This window comes from Corythoichthys intestinalis, chromosome 7 (assembly GCF_030265065.1).
Source record: "Corythoichthys intestinalis isolate RoL2023-P3 chromosome 7, ASM3026506v1, whole genome shotgun sequence".
Taxonomy (NCBI): Eukaryota; Metazoa; Chordata; class Actinopteri; order Syngnathiformes; family Syngnathidae; genus Corythoichthys; species Corythoichthys intestinalis.
This window is the reverse complement of record NC_080401.1, coordinates 22,766,345-22,785,638: the sequence shown is the minus strand read 5'-3', so window position 1 is coordinate 22,785,638 and position 19,294 is coordinate 22,766,345. Positions and strand designations below refer to the sequence as shown.

The following is a 19,294-nucleotide window of genomic DNA, read 5'->3' as shown; positions in this document are numbered from 1 at the left end:
GGACATCAAACATTCAGGCGTAGTTTTGGGAGGACAGGAACTACAAATTGTCTCTGAATTCAAGTACCTTGGAGTTACACTTGATTCCACACTCTCTTTTAAAAGCCATATTAAACGAATTTGTGACACTGTAAAATTCAACCTGAATAATTTTAAACAAATAAGATCTTTTCTAACACTTGGGGCTGCTAGAATGTTTCTACACTCAATGATTTTATCACACATTGAATACTGCATTACTTGTTGGCAACTGGCAGGTGTAAATACATGCAGTAACATAGAATCACTCTACAAGAAATCGTTAAAGGTTTTTGCCAGAAAACCAATGTCATTCCATGTGTGTAACATTTTTAAAAAGTACTGCTTATTGAGCATTGAAAATTTTAAAATTTTTAAAACTGCCTGTCTAATGTACAAGGTGTTACATGGATTTGCCCCACCTCCCATGTCGGACTTTCTAAAAAAAAAAAAAAGGGCTCACAGAGGTCTCGGGACCAGGGCCTCCTCTAAAGGGGACTGTGAGTTTCCAATCAGAAAAACAGCCCTCGGTCACAATTCTCTCTCTGTATAGGCCAGTAAAATCTGGAACAGTTTACCACTCGCCATCAGGCAATGTCCCACAATACGAACTTTCAAAACTCAGCTCAAGCAGTGCTTGAAAGCAAATCAGTCTTGCAATCACTGACTTTTAAATTCTTAGTAACGTATTGTACTGTGTTTTATTGTAATCTTTTGTTATTTCTTTTCTTTTTGTATCTTTGTGTCACCTGTTTAGGGACTACAGATGTAAATTAGCATATTCTTGCTACAATCTGGCATATTTACATCTTTTTAGATGTTCATCAATGTGCACTGTCCCTATTAAATCAAAAAAATAAAAAAAATAATAATAAATTAGTATTAGTCTGGAGCCGGAAAACATGCCTAACTCGATCTATATCCGTTAAGTCGAATTAGAAAAAAATACTTTTTTGTACCCGGTGTTCCTTGGCCGTTCTTTCAGACATGCACACATCTGCTTTGTCTATTTCGTGCTTTTCTGACACAAAAACATTCCAGCATACATCCATGGTGAACCGCGTCGTCAACCAGAGCTCTCTTTAGTAGCTTCACTTACTTTACTTACTTCACATCAATTTGGTAAGTAAATATTTTACTCTTTTATGAACTGTCGCGTGCAACAGTTTATGAAGAGTAAAAATATTGTAGCGACTTTTATCTATCTGTTCCACTGCAATGGATGATGGGTTGTTGTGACAACCACAACTGTGAGTAGTGAAAACGTCATGCGTGTGTTCTGTTCAATAAAATGTGTTGTTTCTTGGAGTCGTGCACTGTATGGGGCATAAGAACAGCAAGTGTTAAAAACAAAAGCCAGTCTCTGTCATTCTTCTCCACATTGCTCACCACAATGTATACCGTACTTACCAAATCGGTGTAAGTGAAGGTGTTGAAGACAGCTCTGGTTATACTATATAATGACAATAAAGGACTATTCTATTCTATTCTATAAGGTTATACTACTGATTGTTCATTTGACACCAAGCATTAACAAAACACTCAGCAGCGTTTCAAGAGCCAATGTCTCTTGTGTCTTAAATAGATTATTGAGCATTTTAAAAATAAAAATAGTTTAATTCCATTAATCCATTGAATGCTCTCCCTTCATTTATTTGGGGTAGGGTAATTACTGTTTGAAAATGTGTTACGTATTAACTAAATTAGCATGTGCTGTTTATATTGTAGAATTATTTCAAGTAAAAAAATAAAAATAAAAAATAAAAAAGTTCAACTGCATATGGTAAATGAACAGCACTAAACCTAACTAAGGTATCACTTTAGTACTGGAACCTCGCAATAGATGAGCAAGTAATTCATTGAAGTTAATTTGAGTACTACAAACTCAAAAAACAAACAAACAAAGAAATTACTATAATCCAATTATTGAGGTTAATTTGAGTCCTGAAAACTTGAAATGATTCAGTAAATTGCATCTAATTAATGTAACATTTCATAAGGCAGCAAGTTTGCATCTTTTTTGAAGTAAAGCTAACTTAGCAATATTTAACAGTGTATTTGTTTCACCACCTCATTTCTTGTACACAAAATACCAGTACATTTGTTGTAGGAATATATTTTCACATAAGTACCTATAATCATAAATATTTGTTCACTACCGTTCTATTACTTTGTTCAAGCTTATTCACAAAGTGTCCGCTCCCTTTTTCTGTATACATTTAAATTCTCCTCCTCGAAGCTGTGATAAGATGACAGAGGAATTCGTCGTTTACTCTTCGGTGACATAGGAATTTGTTTTTTACTCTTCGCCACCAGGCACCAGCTAGTATTTTTTTCCCCACTGTGTATAGACCACGTCTTGGCCCAGGTCAATGAGATTATTTTTGTTAGTTTGGGTAAGGATGATATATGCTCTGACCCGGTGGTCATCCGAAGCTATTTTTTTTAAATCTTTCTCTACCTCTGATCATCAGCGTCTGATGGGGGTTGGGGGTAGGGTATATTATTAAGTATAATATTTTTCAAAAACCATAATGTTTAATAATACAATTATAATTTAAACCTGGCAACCAGACTTGTATACCAGATGTTATTATTTTGGCCGGCATGATACAAAATGTGATGTCCATGTATTTGGACACCAGGTCTTGTTGAGGTTAATTTTTCATAAATAACCAGAAATAGTCCCTTGCCTTATCCAGGGTTGACACGGACACACAAACCTTCTTATTCTTATTTGCAGTATTTTGTGTTTTCATTTAAAATGTTAGAGACTACGTATCATACAATAGTTGGAGTAATTCATATTTGATTTATAACTTAAAATATACCTGTATATCTTACTTAACCCTTTTAATTATATCACACAGTACAGTGGTGTCTCTACTTAAGTACATCTCTACATACAGAATTTTCAGGTTAAGACACGCCTCCACGGGAAAATATTGCCTCTGGTTAAGAAACAAATTTCAGGATACAAAAGGCAAAAATGCAGTGTAGCTCCCAGAGTTTACTGAACGTAACATACTTATAGCTGCTCTGCCATTGGCTATTGCCTAGCATTCCTGGCATCCAATTGACTAAGAGGGACATCTACTATGTGTGTATGTGTGTATCCCAGGGTCCTCTTCATTCTCCCATGTTCCGAAAGCTTTACATGAGTATATTTATTAATATTCTTTTCTCTATTCTTGGTTTTTACATTATGAACAACTCTGATTTTATGTTTATTGTGCAATAATCTAATGGTAACGTGTATTTCTTCCTAGTTTTGATGCATTTTTATGCATTATAAAATATTTATGTCTGAATTTTGAGGCACTTGTAACAGATTAGAGCATTCAGTTAAGAAACTACTTCCAGAACAGATTCGTTTCGTAAGTAGAGGTACCATTGTACTTTGAGTTGCTTTTCCTGATACAGAAGAGAGAGCGTGATACCACCATTTGGCCACTAGATGTACCCAAGCGTACTCATATTTATCCACAAAGAAGAATAATGTCATCCATGTTGTGAACGTGGGAAATGCACATGATCTTGTATCTCAAATTTTACGTATAGTAGGAGCTTCGGGGAGCGAGATCCTTCCAAAATGAGTGACTTTTCGTCACTAGGGCTTTCAGACTGGCTTATTAATCAGTGTAAGCAGTTGGGAATCAACAAGCCGACTCCCGTCCAGGAAAACTGCATGCCAGCTATTTTAGAAGGTAAGACAACCCTAAATACTAAACAAACTTGTATGCCAGCATGTAAGACGTTGAAATGTATCGCATCAAATTATTGCACACTTAACAGTGTTGTTTTGTGTCTCGTCTGCAAGAGGAAACACTTCTGTAAACTTATTAGCTGTCGTTGACGGCGATATGTGCCGAATCCATGTGAAGTGAGAGGGTGGCAATAAAATATGCACCAACCGTTTCCACTAATTTTTTTGACAGAATACCACGCATACTCTAAAAGTATCTTGCGATTCTACGCTTTCCTTACAGGCGGGTTTTTACCCTTTAAAAAAAACAAAAAAATTGAAAAATGTCAAACGATACAAATCAGAAAAACAAAAGAAAAACGACACACAGAAAATAATGTCAATGTTTTACTAATTTTTAGACAATATCGACCCAAAAAAATTGCAGTTCAGGTTTGTAATACGGATGGCAACGTTGCGTGACTAATGACGTCATATTTGTGAGACAAACATCCGGCGTGGGAGCCGCGATGGAGGAAGACGAGTGCCTGGTGGATTTTCTCCTTGAAATTATCCACATTGTGGGAGTTGGATGAGCAAGGCAGCCGGTTCCCAGCTTGCACTAGTAGTATTGGTGGGACCGATGTAGGTTTTTACATCCTGGGAGACTCTGCCTATCCTCTTCAGAACTGGCTGCTCAAACCATAATCAGACAGTGGTGGGGCTATCCAGGGGCGGACTGGGACTAAAAAGCAGCCCTGGACTTTGACTCAGCCCAGCCCATAAGAATCGCTATACAAAGGGAAACACAGACCCCATAGGGGGGGGTCCGGGAACATGCCCCTCCCGGGAGAATTTTTTTTTTTTTTTTTTTTACATTTTATTGTAAAATGCACCAATTTCGTGCACTTTGAGAGAAAAATGAAGAAAATGTGTCTAGACTGTGACTGTCTGACTACGGGCGCTCAAAGTACTGCAAGGCTGAACTGGAGTTGGATTCATTTTCTGTACTAGCTCTATGATCAACCTGAATAAACAAATGAAAGAATTTATTTTTCAAAGCAAGTTTTACGTATCCAATTGGTTATAATATATCTTTAAAGATCTCTGTCTATAAAATGACTTCATTGTTTATGCCATAATTCAGTGGTCTCCAAACTATTCCACATAGGGCTGCGGCGGGCGCAGGATTTCATTCCAACAAAACAAGACAAAACCTCTGCACCAATCTGGTGTCTTACAAGTGTAATCAGTTGATTGCAGTCAGGTGCTGCTTGTTTTAGCAGAAACTTCATTGGTTAAACTGTCGGTACTCGATCGGTTAAAACAAAAACCAGGCCCCACAGCGGCCCTTGAGGACCGGTTTGGAGACCCCTGCCATAATTAATCTTGCCATACAAATAATAAATTTCAATGAAAATACAATACACATTTCAAGACAAATCCTGTATACATAAACTTCATTGGAAAGTATTAACCAGAAAACAAAACGATATATAAATGATTAATAATGTATATAACATCAATTTAACTACCTAAACTTTAAAGTAAAACCATTCATTTTATTAATATTTTTTATATTTCTTCTGAATTAATATTGCTATGCTGCGTGTGCATACATTGTTTTACGGCTAAAATATTTTTTCTTAGGAGAGGGATAGTAGGACTAGCATACTGTAACTTGACACGATTGCAAACGGGTACATCGACTAGCTGGCACTAACCCTTTAATTGTCATTTATTTGATTTAAAATGTAGCTACCTGATGGATAACAATTGCCAGTTTACAGAGCAAGTAACCCTCTTCATCCCAATTTACTTGCCCTGCGCTTGTCTGGGGAACTTCCAACAGTTTATCGTTGCCCCCTCCCTCTTCTTTTCTCTCTCCCAGCACCGGTGTTCGGCCATTCCTTACTACGCGGCGAAACGTCCTACACAATGCTCAGGGCGCTTGCGCATGCATTCACACGCATGCGCACATCGGTTAGAGGCGGTGATTACTCACTATTTTTGTTTTTATTTAGTTATTTAGAACCTTTTCACAGCCTCAAAGATACTTTTTGCATGTATTACCCTCTCATACTTTTAACCATTGTGTTTTTTTGTGTTAGCTTTGAAGCAGTTGACCACATTAGTCACGTAGCGTGTTTAAACCGTCCTTATTTGATATAACTACATTTAAGTATTTTCTGCAGGCATTTTTTTAGTACCTTATTCCTGTATGCATCTAAACAAAACAAGTTAAGAGCGCACGGTAGTACTTTAGGTGTCAAATTCGACTAATGTAGGACGTTTCGCCGATGTAGCATATTTTGGCAGAACACCGTCTGCACGTCAGAGCGGCTGCAGCTCCCTCTCACCATCGCCGGGAGCTGAGCTGTTGTTACCCGACGTGGCCGTTGCAGCCAGACTGCTGCTTGCGAAAATATTTGTCGATTTATGACATTTTAATGCTTCACTCTCCAGTTTCTTTAATTTTTTCTCTCTAACCTTCTCCGCGCCACCCTGCTCTTTTCAGTTTTTTTGCCACCACCATCCATATTGTGCATTAACACTCGTCGCTATTTTGCTTCCACAAGGAAGGAACCAATGAAGGCTACTCTGTGCTTTCGTCGTTCCTAGTCTATCAGATTGGCGGTGAAAAGCCAGGCGCATTGCTGCCACCTGTCGGATTGGATGCGAACTGTAGATAATCAGAGGATAGGGGGGATAAAAACAGTGATGCATAATGAATGGCGGCCGCCGGCCGTCCAGGGCACCGGCCGTTCTGTGATCCTCCAGAACCCACAGATTACCAGTCCGCCCCTGGGGCTATCGGATGAACAGCAGCTGTACAATGAGATGGTGAGCAAAGGTGGTAGAGAATGCCTTCGGCAGGCTAAAGAGGGGATGGCGCTGCTTAATGAAAAGGAATGACTGACATTGAACTTGTTAAATCTATGGTAGTGAGCTGCCGTCCTCTCAACAATCTCTGTGAAAGCCATGGAGAGGACTAGTTGAGTGGGGATCCCCTGTGGTTCCTGATGCACAGGGTACAGAGGAGGAGGAAGGCAGAGGTGTGCGGGAAGCTTTAACGCACCACCTCAACAGCTGAATGCCTCACAAAAACTTGTCTTGCTTTTTTTAGCAAATTTTTTTGAGCAAGTTCATATTAAGTGCTGTTGGTGTTACTATTCAGCCAATGTCAAATAAAGCTTTTATCTTTCAATTATCTTCTGCCTCTTTATTCATATGGTCTAATAGTTCCTACTAGGGACGTCCTAGTCATGCTATTAAAAATCGGGTTTAAAGAAAAGTGGGTTTTAAAGTAACACGAGGTAGCTTTTCAGTTTTGGTCACTGGTTAGGTTTAATGACGCAGGTGGACAAAAGCAGTAGTGTTTTGCCTTATGAAGACTTCGTTTCCCAGGAGGAGCAGTGCACAATGTTGTAAAATCCTGATCTCCGGTCGCCTGCGGATGGATTGAACGACATTTTCATTCTATTTCCAGCGGCTGTGTGAAGGATGAATTGTATTAAATCCAGTTGTGGCTAAACAATATCACATGACAATGAAAATACATTTGATTTTCTACGGTATTCCCCCAAAGGATCCCCAAACAAACTCGTTCACTTAGTGGGTCACGCCAGCGAGTGAAAGCCGGGACGATGTTTGTTCTTGAGTTTCCTTTTATCCTGGTAGCTTCCCTTTTTTGTCCCATGGGACTAAACTTTTTTGTTGCTCTGCCATCTCTGCAGAATTCTTGCGAAAGCGTTAGAATCGGCATCAGTCTTTATAACGGAGGTGTAAAGGGTGCCGTAAAGCAGCACATTTGTAGTTTTTTGTAAGGCCGGGTTCTTGCCACACTCCTCACAATTAGTGCCGGTGAAAGCAATAATTACCCCCCTCAAGATATAAAAGAGTCGTCATTCAACTAGTTGTCAGTCGACATTTGACAATGCAAGCTTAAAACTTTGTCAGAGCAGTAAACAGCCCTGTACGATACCTAGGTCGAGACTGTATGGGCTGTGCCAAAACTGGAAGTGGAAAGACTGCAGCGTTTGTGCTTCCTGTTCTCCAGAAACTGTCAGCTGACCCTTACGGTATCTTCTGCCTGGTGCTGACGCCTACCAGGTTGGTGCTTTTGAATCACACCTCTGCACTTCAGTGTCAAATAAGGGAACATTCACATTTTAGCTTTTCATGTCACACACCAACATAAACTGCTGGCCAAAAGTATTGGCACCCCTGCAATACTGTCAGATAATGCTCAATTTCTCACAGAAAATGATTGCAAATGCCTTGGTAGTAATAGCTTCATTTATTTTGCTTGCAATGAAAAAACACAAAAGAGAATTGGGGGGGGGTGCAAAATGTGTTGATAGTCTTCAGACACATAGTCAAGCAGTCCAGTGCCAAAGGCAGCAAAGCAACCACAAAACATCAGGGCCGTCGAAGATGGAGATAGAGGGCTGGACAGAAGTGTTGGCACCCTTTGAAAAATCATGATGCTTCTCTAATTTGTGTAATTAACAGCAACTGTTACTTACAGGTGGTGACAACTAAATCACACTTGCAGCCAGTTAAAATGGATTAAAGTTGACGCAACCTCTGTCCTTGTGTGTACCACATTGGTCTTCTTTCTCTTCTCCATGCTCAAAGAACTGTCTGAGGACTTGAGAAGCAAAATTGTAAGGAAGAATGGGCAATCTCAAGGCTACAAGTCCATCTCCAACTACCTGAATGTTCCTGTGTCTACCGTGCGCAGTGTCATCAATAAGTTTAAAGTCGATGGCACTGTGGCTAACCTCTCTAGATGTGGACGGAAATGAAAAATTGACGAGAGATTTCAACCCAAGATTGTGCGGACTCGACTAACATCCAAACAAGTTCAAGCTGTCCTGCAGTCCGAAGGTACAACAGTGTCAACCCGTACTATCTGTCAGCGTCTGAATGAAAAGGGACTCTATTGTAGGCTACCCAGGAAGACTCAACTTCTGACCCAGAGACATAAACAAAGCCAGGCTGGAGTTACCCAAAACTTACCTGAGAAAGCCACAAACATTTTGGAAGAATGTTCTCTAGTCAAATGAGACAAAAGTAGAGCTTTTTGGGGAAAAAGCATCAACATAAAGTTTACAGGGGAAAAAATGAGGCCTTCAAAGAAAAGAACAGTGTCCTCATAGTCAAACATGGCGGAGGTTCCCTGATGTTTTGGGGTTGCTTTGTTGCCTCTGGTACTGGACTGCTTGACCGTGTGCGTGGCATTATGAAGTTTGAGACTACCAACAAATTTTGCAGCATAATGTAAGGCCTGGTGTGGGAAAGCTGGGTCTCCCTCAGAGGTCATGGGTCTTCCAGCAGGACAGTGACCCAAAACACACTTCAAAAAGCACTAGAAAATGTTTGAGAGAAAGCACTGGAGACTTCTAAAGTGGCCAGCAATGAGTCCAGACCTGAATTCCATAGAACACCTGTGGAGAGATCTGAAAATGGCAGTTTGGAGAAGGCACCCTTCAAATCTCAGACCTGGAGCAGTTGGCCATAGAAGAATGGTCTAAATTCCAGAAGAGCATTGTAAATGCATAGATGGATACCGGAAGCGGTTGTTCGTGGTTATTTTGTCTGAAGGTTGTGCTACCAAGTATTAGGCTCAGGGTGCCAATACTTTTGTCCGACAGAATTGCAGGGGTGCCAATACTTTTGGCCAGCAGTGTATTTTGAGGATGCATTTTTGCAGTCATAAAGCGTGTTGTTCAGTATGTCAACTGGATTTCAGAAGTGCTCGTTGTGTTCATCAGTCTGCTAATCTAATGAGTATCACTGTGCCCTGATACAGGGAGTTAGCATACCAGATCGCGGAGCAATTTCGAGTCCTTGGGAAGCCACTGGGTCTGCGAGACTGCATTGTCGTTGGTGGAATGGGTGAGTGGAGCCACTACCAGAAGCACATTCGCTCCTCCGAGCTTGGAGTGCATGATGTGCTGTGTGCGTTAACAGACATGGTGAGTCAGGCACTGGAGCTTTCCAACCAGCCTCACGTGGTGGTAGCAACACCGGGCAGGCTCGCCGATCACATCCGGAGCTCCAACACCTTCAGTATGAGGAAGATTCAATTCCTGGTGAGTGTTCTGGGGAAAAAAAAGGTTTAATGGAGACGCCTCATAAATCTCTTTGCAAGCCTGACTGTTCATATTGAAATGTAATATTAAAATGTTTGCCATGCCTTGCGACTTTTTGTGTGACAGATCTTGGATGAGGCAGACCGGCTGTTGGAGCAGGGCTGTACAGACTTCACCAAAGACCTGGAAGTGATTCTCGGGGTGCTGCCGGCCAAACGGCAGACTCTGCTGTTCAGCGCTACGCTTACTGACACATTGCAGGACCTTAAAAGCATCGCCATGAACAGACCGTTCTTCTGGGAGAGCACGTCAGAGTGAGCGTCCGGCCGATCCAGTGATGAGGTGGTCTGTGACGGCCATTCAATTCTACGTGTCGCCCTTGTTGTCAGAACACGTACGGTGGAGGAGCTGGACCAGAGGTACATCCTTACTCCAGAGAAGGTGAAGGATGCCTACTTAGTCCACCTGATCCAGACCTTCACAGACGAACACGACGACTGGTCGATCATTATATTCACCAACACCTGCAAGTACGATTACATGTTGTTTCTGTTATGCAGTGGTCTGAAAAGTGCAACAGAAATACAAGCTATTTTCATCTTTTTGCTGTGAATTGGAATGAGTTTATCACTAGTAGACATCCAATCCATTTGAACTGGAAGGGTGCCATCCCTCCTACTTCAAACAGATTGGACATCTATGGCAGTCAGTAGCAGCCAAAGCCAGGCAACAAGTTTATTTTGGGCCATTTCCAGTTGACTTCCTGTTCCTTTTGGGGTATTTATGGGTCACTTCTGGTTGATTTTTGGGGTGTTTACAGGTCAGTTTATGTTAATTTTGGGTTACTGAAAAAGGAAGTGACTCAAGAATGTCCCCAAATGAAAAGGAAGTAACCTGTAAATGCCTACGAAAGACTGGCTGGTTTCAGTGCCATTGACTGTGCGAGACGCCCAATCCTGTCAAAACAAATTGGATGTCTACTTCCATCAGTGGCGGCGAGTCAGCTACGGTAGACACTATTCTAATGGAAGATTCGAACAGTGAAACTTAAACAATATATTGATTCTTGGTGGGAGCAAATTGATAACATTTTGGGCTCCAAGGTATCACCTTTTCGATATATTGTCACAAACGTAATCTATATTTATACATATATATGTAATTTAAATGATGAATTATTGCATTTCTTACAAGATTTTTTGTAATGATAAATGTTTAATCCAACATTAAAAACTAAATGACTGGCTGTGAACACACTGGGGTGAATAAACAAACGTTTATTGGCTTCTCCCAGTCACAATGGATGTCGAGCCCCATCAATGGCAGCCAGTGACTTATTTGGGTTAGCTATCCGAATTTGTAAACCAAATTCTGTTATTTTAGGTCTGACAGATGTATTTAATTTTAGGTAATGAAATCCAAAACTAATCAGTTTTTCAGGTCAAGTATTTATTCCACAGGTCACCTACTAATTTTGTTAATACTTGCACACAGCTAACCATATCGTTTATGAAAACAAACATTGCAGTTATTCCTATTTCTTTCATATAATTGTTGAAAAAAGCAAGTACATGTTAAATATGTAAAACACTAAGTAAACGGGGATTCTATACTTAAAACTTGATATAGAAAACCGGATCATATTGGACCTAAAACAAAAATTGTTTCCCGGAGTAATTTTCAGTATTCATTAAACAAGACGTGGTTTTGATCTTCTAAAGGACCTGTCAGATCCTCACAATGATGCTTCGGCAATTCAACTTTCCTACAATTAACCTCCACTCGATGATGAAGCAGGTAAGGAACTCGTTGTTATGGTAACAACTGGGCTCTTAAAGTATAGCTCCTGCTTTTCTGTAGATCACTTTCAGTTGTATGAACACTTACTCCCCTTTGGTTTGCCAGAAACAACGATTTGCCAATCTTGCCAAGTTCAAGGCCAGCGTCTATAAAATCCTGATTGCCACAGATGTAGCTGCCAGGTAAGTGGAAGCTAGTTAGAATGAAATCATTTAAACTAGGGCTGTCAAACAATTACATTTTTTAATCGAGTTAATTACAGCTTAAAAATTAATCGTAACTAATCGCAATTCAAACCATCTATAAAATATGCCATATTTTTCTGTAAATTATTGTTGGAATGGAAAGACAAGACTGATATATACAACATACGGTACATAAGTACTGTATTTTATTATAACAATAAATCAAAATGGCATTAACATTTTCTTAAAGCGATCCATGGATAGAAACACTTCTTAAAAGATAAATGTTAATACAAGTTATAGAAATTTGTATTAAAACCCCCTTAATGTTTTCGTTTTATTAAAATTTGTAAAATTTTCAATCAAAAAATAAACTAGTAGCTTGCCATTGTTGTCAATAATTACACCATGCTCACTCATGGTACTAACCCATAAAATCAGTTGGACCCAAACGCCAGCAGAAGGCGCGTAACACCAAATATTTGAACGTGATTCATTTAAAAAAATAATTACCGCCCGTTGACGCGATAATTTTGACAGCCCTAATTAAAACTTGATTTTTGTGGGAGGGAAGCGGTTTGTAATGTGGTTGATCATCCATATTCACCTCATCTTTCCAAAAGGGGCTTGGATATTCCAACTGTACAGGTAGTCATCAATCACAACACTCCTGGCCTGCCCAAAATCTACATCCACAGAGTTGGCCGGACAGCCAGAGCAGGTAGCTACCAGTTCTTGACCTTCAAAAATGCTAAGGAAAAAAAAAATGTTTGTCAGGTTATAACTCATGATGTTGCATCCCCACTACAGGCAGGAACGGGGTGTCCATTACACTAGTGACACAGTACGACATCCATCTCGTCCATGCCATCGAAGAGCAAAGCCGTAAGACATGAACAATCCTTTAAAAAGAAATCTCAATTTGGAGTTTTGTAGTTATACCATCCAGTTTCAATACAAAACTATCTTGTTTTTTCCCCCCTCAGAGAGTAAAATGAAAGAGTTTCCAGTGGTGGAGAAAGACGTCCTCAAGATCCTCACGCAGGTCAATGTGACCAAACGAGAGTGTGAAATAGTACGATCTTTTCGTCATTTATCTGAATGCATAGCATAGATTTTTTTTTTTACTGGTTTTCATGTGAACCGTTTTCTTCAGAGATTGGAGTCTACAGATTTTAATGAGAAAAAGGAGATCAACAAAAGGAAACAACTGATCCTGGAAGGAAAGGCAAGTTTCGTTTTGCTTCACTTCAGGCTCACATGCAAGTGGATGCATAATTTGAAGGGTCAAATGCTTAGAATAGGCATTATCTATGATGCCCTGAGGATAATTTTTTTAGATTTTGTTTTGTGTGATTCCAGGATCCGGATATGGAGGCCAAGAGGAAAGCAGAATTGGAAAAAATTCGAAGGCAGAAGAAAAAGTTTCAAGAGCAGATCAAGCAAAAAATTGAAGTACATAAACAAGGACAAGTCAAAAGGAAACTCAAGAGCAAACATATAAAAAAAAAAACAAATTGACCCTTTTTGGGTGGTTTGATCTTTTATTACTGTGCAATATCCAATATTTTCAAACTTGTGATCATCTGCAAATCAACATATTAATTTTATACCATGAATGAATAAATGTACTCAGTTCTTGACAGCGTCTTTCCAGGATATGACACTGCTTGTTTTTACTTCGTATTTACATCCCACTGATGGATGACTCGCTTTAAGTGCTGCCTTTAGATGGTGATAACGGGTAAGATCACAAAATTTCAACAGATCACTACACTTAAATGGAAACACATTGGCTCCGATGACAGAACTTTATATATTTTTTTTGTTCTAAAGCATTACATGTTAGAAACAGATCAAGCACACGCTGGCTGCGAAAATAATATACTGGCTAAAACTAAAACGACAAGCAGTCTGAGAATCTAAAGACATTCCTGTTGCTACAAACTAGAAGAAAAAAGACACCTGAGCAGGGGAGAAAAAAAAAAAAATCACAAATCGAGAAGCAAAGGAGCGCCACAAGAAATACACAACACAGGCAAGTCTGTGTTAGTCATCCAAAGTCAAAAGAAAACTGCTCCCCTCCTGCATTCATCCCCCCTCCGCAGAGAAGAAAGGTGGCTTCTAAACTCATCACCTGGTTTTGTTTCTATATACTAAAATACAAGTTGAGCCCTGTGATGTCTAAAGAGCTTCAATGCTGGTTTTTTTTTTTAAGACGTGGCAAGTACAGTACATTCATTCGTGCTGCAGCCATTCTTTTTACAAATGTATAGGCACTGGTTCAAGGTCAGACTGCCATCTGTCCAGTCAGCGCCAAGGGTCTTGTATCCGATTCTCTCAATGAAACGAATTTGAATTCACTTGGGGAAATTGTTTTTTTTAGCTACAACCATTATCCTTACACGATCCACGACAGCAACTAATATTTGCAGGGATCCAACTGTCACTTCTTGCCCATCCTCTGAAGCCACCTTCCTTTTCTCCATCACATGTGTACATATTCTCGATACGGGTTCCGTCTCCCTTCCCGTCAATGAATTCACATGCCGTTTTCCAATTAAAGCCTATACAGAGTACACGTGTGGTCTAGTCACCATAAGGATAGCCTTGACCCAAAGACCTGATAATCAATGCTGGTCAGGTTGGATTAAATAATTCACCTTTTTTTTTTTTCCATTTTTTAATCTTGTGCTCAGTGATTAGAAAGATACTTTAGAGAAGAAAATGGTCTCAGAGTGAGGCATGGGTAGGATTTGTATGCCATGCCCTGGAAAAAGTCTAAAATCCCCTAAGCCAGTCCACCACTGTTGTGTGGTGCAAAACCACTTCCATTATCAGACCTTGTATAAGAGCCATTGGTTCTCAAGGTAAATGGTAGGTTTTTAGTTCCAGGCTCCAGATCGTCAGTGTCAAGCACAGAAAGTGTTTCCTTTCCTCTCTGAGAGAGAGAGCGAGAGAGAGCTAGAATGCATGTCGACTGCCGCTTTTCCTTCAGAGATCGCTGAGGATTTGGGGGACCCTCCTCTCAGTGTTGAACAAATTTAGATCAGTCCAGGACTTTGCGAGTTGGACATTTTTAGGATGAAGATTTTTGTGCTGCCTGTTGGACCACTTTCTGCGATCCTGCGTCATGCAAGCCTGGAGAACCAATTCTTCAAATTCATCTTCAAGAGTCACCCGCCGTCTGCGAGGTGAAGGATATTTGTTGGACATTTGGGTTGGCGTTTAAGCCTGGAGACCGTCGGCGCCTCCCCTCGCTATCCCTCGGCCTTGTCGACTTCCCTCCTCGCACCGCCGTGGGTGCCCGCCTCCTGCCTGTCCACCGGCCTTTCGCCTCCTCCCCGCCCGTCTCTCCGTGCCCTCGTCTTCTACCCTCTTATTTCTCTCGCTGGTCATTGGTTTGCTATTCCGTCGCTTTCACTCGGTGGTGCTTCGGTTGTAGCAGAGGAAAACAGGTATCCATTTAATGATTTTATTATTTCCCAGATTAAAAAGCTAGTGAACTAAGCTCAGCTCAAGCCTAGCTCACTTCTTCAAGCAACCTGGAAAGATCAGAAAGCAGAAATAAATGCTTCAACCAAAATGTACTCATATCAATGATACATGTGCATATCAGCAAATTAGTATGTTATTAGCAAGCTTACTTGTTCTAGTAATTCCCTTCGAAAACAAACTCAGTAATTTCATCCAAGAGAAAATACCTTTCAGGACACCAATTGGCGTTAACAGTCCTGTTGCCTAATTTAGTCCATTTGTTTATTGATTATTTGGCAATTGCATTTTATTCCCCACCATTAAGATTCCAATTCCCAAAGTCTTCTTTTCATAGCTGAAGCTAAATTTCAATGTTGGCGCACTTACACTCTAGTACTGTGACAGGCCAGTCACCCCACCATGCTGGTATGCACGTTCACCCTGATAAGTCGAGTCCTGGGACAAAGCCACGTCGATTTGGGACTTGAACTCATCACCCAAGTAACTGTCCTGTAGAGTAGCAATGGGGGAAGGGAACATTGGTTAAAAACAAATAAGGTAATGATTCTTAATAGTGATGTGCCGGCCGATCAAGATCGGGAATTGGGTTAAAAAGGATCAGGTTTTAAATTTTTTTTTTTTTTTTTTTTTTTTAATTTCAGCTTCATGCTCGCTCGGCATTTAAGTGGTTAATTTAAGTACTCAATTATATGAATGTTGTGATAATGAATGAGAGTAATTAAAAGTACAGCGTTAAAGGTCATGCAATGAAACATGTGGAATGCCTACATTTTGTGCTGGTGCACTATAAGAAAAAAAGTTAGGCGCACCAGTGCAACCAATGCAAAAAGTATGTAGCCTCTGCTATAAATTAGGGCTGTCAAACGATTAAAATTTTTAATCGAGTTAATTACAGCTTAAAAATTAATCGCAATCAATCGCAATTCAAACCATCTATAAAATATGCCATATTTTTCTGTAAATTATATATATATTCTGTAAAATAATTTGTTGGAATGGAAAGATAAGACACAAGATGGATATATACATTCAACATACAGTACATAAGGACCGTAGTGGGCATTTCACTCTACTGTCATTTAAATCTGTCTATGCTGTCCTCACTCCGAAGCGTCTACATTTTCCAAAGCTAGACAGCTAGTGAACGACGCCTTAATAATCAGACTTCTTCCTTTTTCATCTGATTTATTAATAAAATGGCCTCAAACCACTGTCCTCTTTAGACCGTAGTGAAACTACAAAAAAAAGTACACAAGCATTGCATTAGCAACATTAGCTTAGCACGCTATACAGGTTCACTAAACATAAACAAAAAGCGTCTCATACAAAAAATATAACATTTCGCTTACTAACATAATATGTACATTCTTTACAACAACCATACTTACAGACAAATCTTGTCCAAGGATCATATAAGCACAACATTACAACGTAGGCGTCAGCCCGAGACGTCGTGCAGCCATATTGAACTGGCAAGAAAGCAATAAACCATGTCGCAAAGCGACCACAAGAGTTCGCTGTTAGACAGCACAAAAAACCTTGCTGTAAAACTTACCAAAAGGCAGAATACTGTCTGAGCGGGACATGTGCGTTAATTGCGTCAAATATTTTAACGTGATTAATTTTAAAAATTAATTACCGCGTGTTAACGCGATAATTTTGACAGCCCTATAAATATATATAAAATCCAGAAATACAATGGCATTGCCAATAGATACAGAAATATACCCGCAACACTCCTGAAGAAGAGGAAGTACTGTAAAAAGTACAGTACTGTAACATGTTTGGAACCTTTGTTCAACAAAAAAATAATCCCCCCCCCCCCCCCCCCCCCCTTCGTGTTGGATCGGGACTATATCGGCAGATTCTAAAACCAGGCGACTTGGACGACAAAAAATATACGATCGGGTCATAACATTCTTAATGGCCACCTGTTGCTATTCATAGTTCATAAATAAGTCTTCCTGACAGATTGCTGTGGCAACAAAGGTGTCATCCATCATCTGGGTGACGTCATAGTCAAAATCCATCTGAGCTGGTCAGACTGAGAAGTATCTTGTCCATATCTGAAACTACCTCGCATACGTGGTTGCAATCAGTCTTGCATTAATCAGATTTTTTAGCTTTGCTACTGTTCAGACTACAAACGAGCCATCCAGTTTCAATCTGCACGGGCTAAAAATCGGATTTTGGCAGCCACTCTGTAAATGGCTTAACGGCTCAATGGTCTTTGGCCTTTTTTCACGCATTCATATTTATGATGTTTCAAATGTTGTCTAGAGGCGAAAGAACTGGACTGGCCATTTCAATTCCCAGATCCTTTTCCTATGCAGTGACGATGTTGCAATTAATGCTGTGTGTTGTTTGGCATTATGTTGAAAAATGAGAGATCTCTAAAAGAAAAACGATTTGGATGAGAGCATATGCTGTTCTGGAACTTGAATACATATTTCTGCATTGAAGATGCCTTTCTAGATTTGCAAACTGCCCATGCCACACATACTCATGCAAACCAATTTACAATCTCATATGCAGGCATGACCAGCAGAGAAATTTTCCAAGATTCTTTGAATAATTAAATGCACTGTAGATGATAATATCTAACTCTGCAATTTTTCACCGGGAAACACTTTTCTGATGTTGCTCCATTATCTTTGCAAGACTGGGGGAACTAGTGATTCTCGACCCATCATGACTTCTGAGAGACACCGCCAATCTGAGAAACTTTTAATTTTTTAAAAATATTTTGACGATATATCTAATTAGTGGTAATTATTAGTCTGTTGGGAGATTTGTTGAACCATGAAATTTGAAATCAACATTAGTCCCTTAAAATGATACATTTTCGCAGTGTTATTCTATCTTGAATATTGAAATTTGGCACTTTCACATTATTGCATTCCATTTTTATTCACAATTTGTATAGTGTCCAAACTTTTTGGGAATACGATAAGTATACTTTGTTCGCCGAAACACATTCCTTTGACTAAAAGAAGCTTCAACCATGACACAGACAGTGAAACGTTACCTGGGACAGTTCAGGTTGGGAGAGACCAGGCTGGCTCATCTGGGAAGGCTGACTCATGGAGATGTAGCCTTGAGTCAGAGGCCCCTGCGAGAAAGACTGGGAGGCCCCATCCTGGCTAGCTTGGCTGTTTGGTCCATGACCAGCACCTTGGGTTGCTGAGCCACGGGGCCTTTGACGCCCACCGCGCCCCGGCTTAGTGCCCTTCATCGCTCCACGGCCTGAACAGATCACACAGGTCAGAGGAACTCCCACTTTTGGCTTCATGAGATAGTTTTCAAAGAACTTTTTGTATACCGCTGCTTGCTAAATATGGACAATATATTCTATTTCCAAATCAAACACAAAAATAGTGAATTCTGGAACACTGAACCCTAATGACACACAACCATTAAGAAGTGTTGGGGTCATTTTATGGGGTTGAAACATTTGCACAGGAATCCTCAAATTCACATAAAACATTTTTTCTACCTAATACTGTGAATCAGTTATTAGCACTATACCTGCGGCGGGGCCATTAGTTTGGCCTAAGTAGCTAGGTGGCGGCATGGGGGGCATGACCAGGTTGAAGGGTATTGGGAGATTCATTGCAGCCATATGACCAGGACCTGTCCCAATCATCCCAATCTGATCGTGTGTTTGGAAGTACATGTTTGACGGGCGACCTACTGGAGGACAAAGAAAAAGTCTCCACTTAATAGGGCACTCATTTTACTCATTTGCTTCCACTTGACAGCACTAGACAGTCAATCCAGTTTGCCTTGGGTAGCCTTACAGCGAATGATCCATGATCAATATTAAAACATGAATATTCACATTCAGTCATGTCTAAGCATTGACAATGGCAGGCAATGAGTTAAATATTACAGGGAAAAATGTTTATAAAAATAAAATGATTTATAATCAAAATTATATATTATAATTGCGACCTACCGTCCCCCATATGTGGACATCACATTTTGGGTCATGTAGGCCAGACTAA

The 19,294-nt window shown here is 40.0% G+C and overlaps 2 protein-coding genes across 3 annotated transcripts in view; one reads left to right on the top strand and one right to left on the bottom strand.

Moving 5' to 3' along the window:
• The first annotated feature begins 3,494 nt into the window (after positions 1-3,494).
• On the top strand, positions 3,495-13,600 carry ddx49 (DEAD (Asp-Glu-Ala-Asp) box polypeptide 49). The gene is made up of 13 exons (XM_057841499.1): positions 3,495-3,725; positions 7,693-7,816; positions 9,522-9,607; positions 9,683-9,804; positions 9,931-10,118; positions 10,194-10,334; positions 11,526-11,601; positions 11,710-11,786; positions 12,413-12,510; positions 12,600-12,674; positions 12,776-12,864; positions 12,946-13,017; positions 13,152-13,600. Exons 1-13 carry the CDS (start codon positions 3,611-3,613, stop codon positions 13,308-13,310), a joined length of 1,422 nt encoding a protein of 473 aa, XP_057697482.1. The 5' UTR covers positions 3,495-3,610; the 3' UTR covers positions 13,311-13,600.
• upf1 (UPF1 RNA helicase and ATPase) overlaps positions 12,177-19,294 on the bottom strand; it is a 27,121-nt gene continuing 20,003 nt past the window's right edge. Inside the window, exons 21-24 of one of the 2 annotated variants that reach the window (XM_057841498.1) lie at positions 18,816-18,977; positions 18,316-18,533; positions 15,654-15,776; positions 12,177-15,334 (exon numbers count right to left, since the gene is read on the bottom strand). In XM_057841498.1, the coding sequence (XP_057697481.1) occupies positions 15,657-15,776; positions 18,316-18,533; positions 18,816-18,977 (500 nt within the window). In that variant the 3' untranslated portion in view covers positions 12,177-15,334; positions 15,654-15,656. Of the gene's footprint in view, positions 15,335-15,653; positions 15,777-18,315; positions 18,534-18,815; positions 18,981-19,294 lie in introns of both variants that reach the window. The other variant, XM_057841497.1, reaches the window with a different exon arrangement.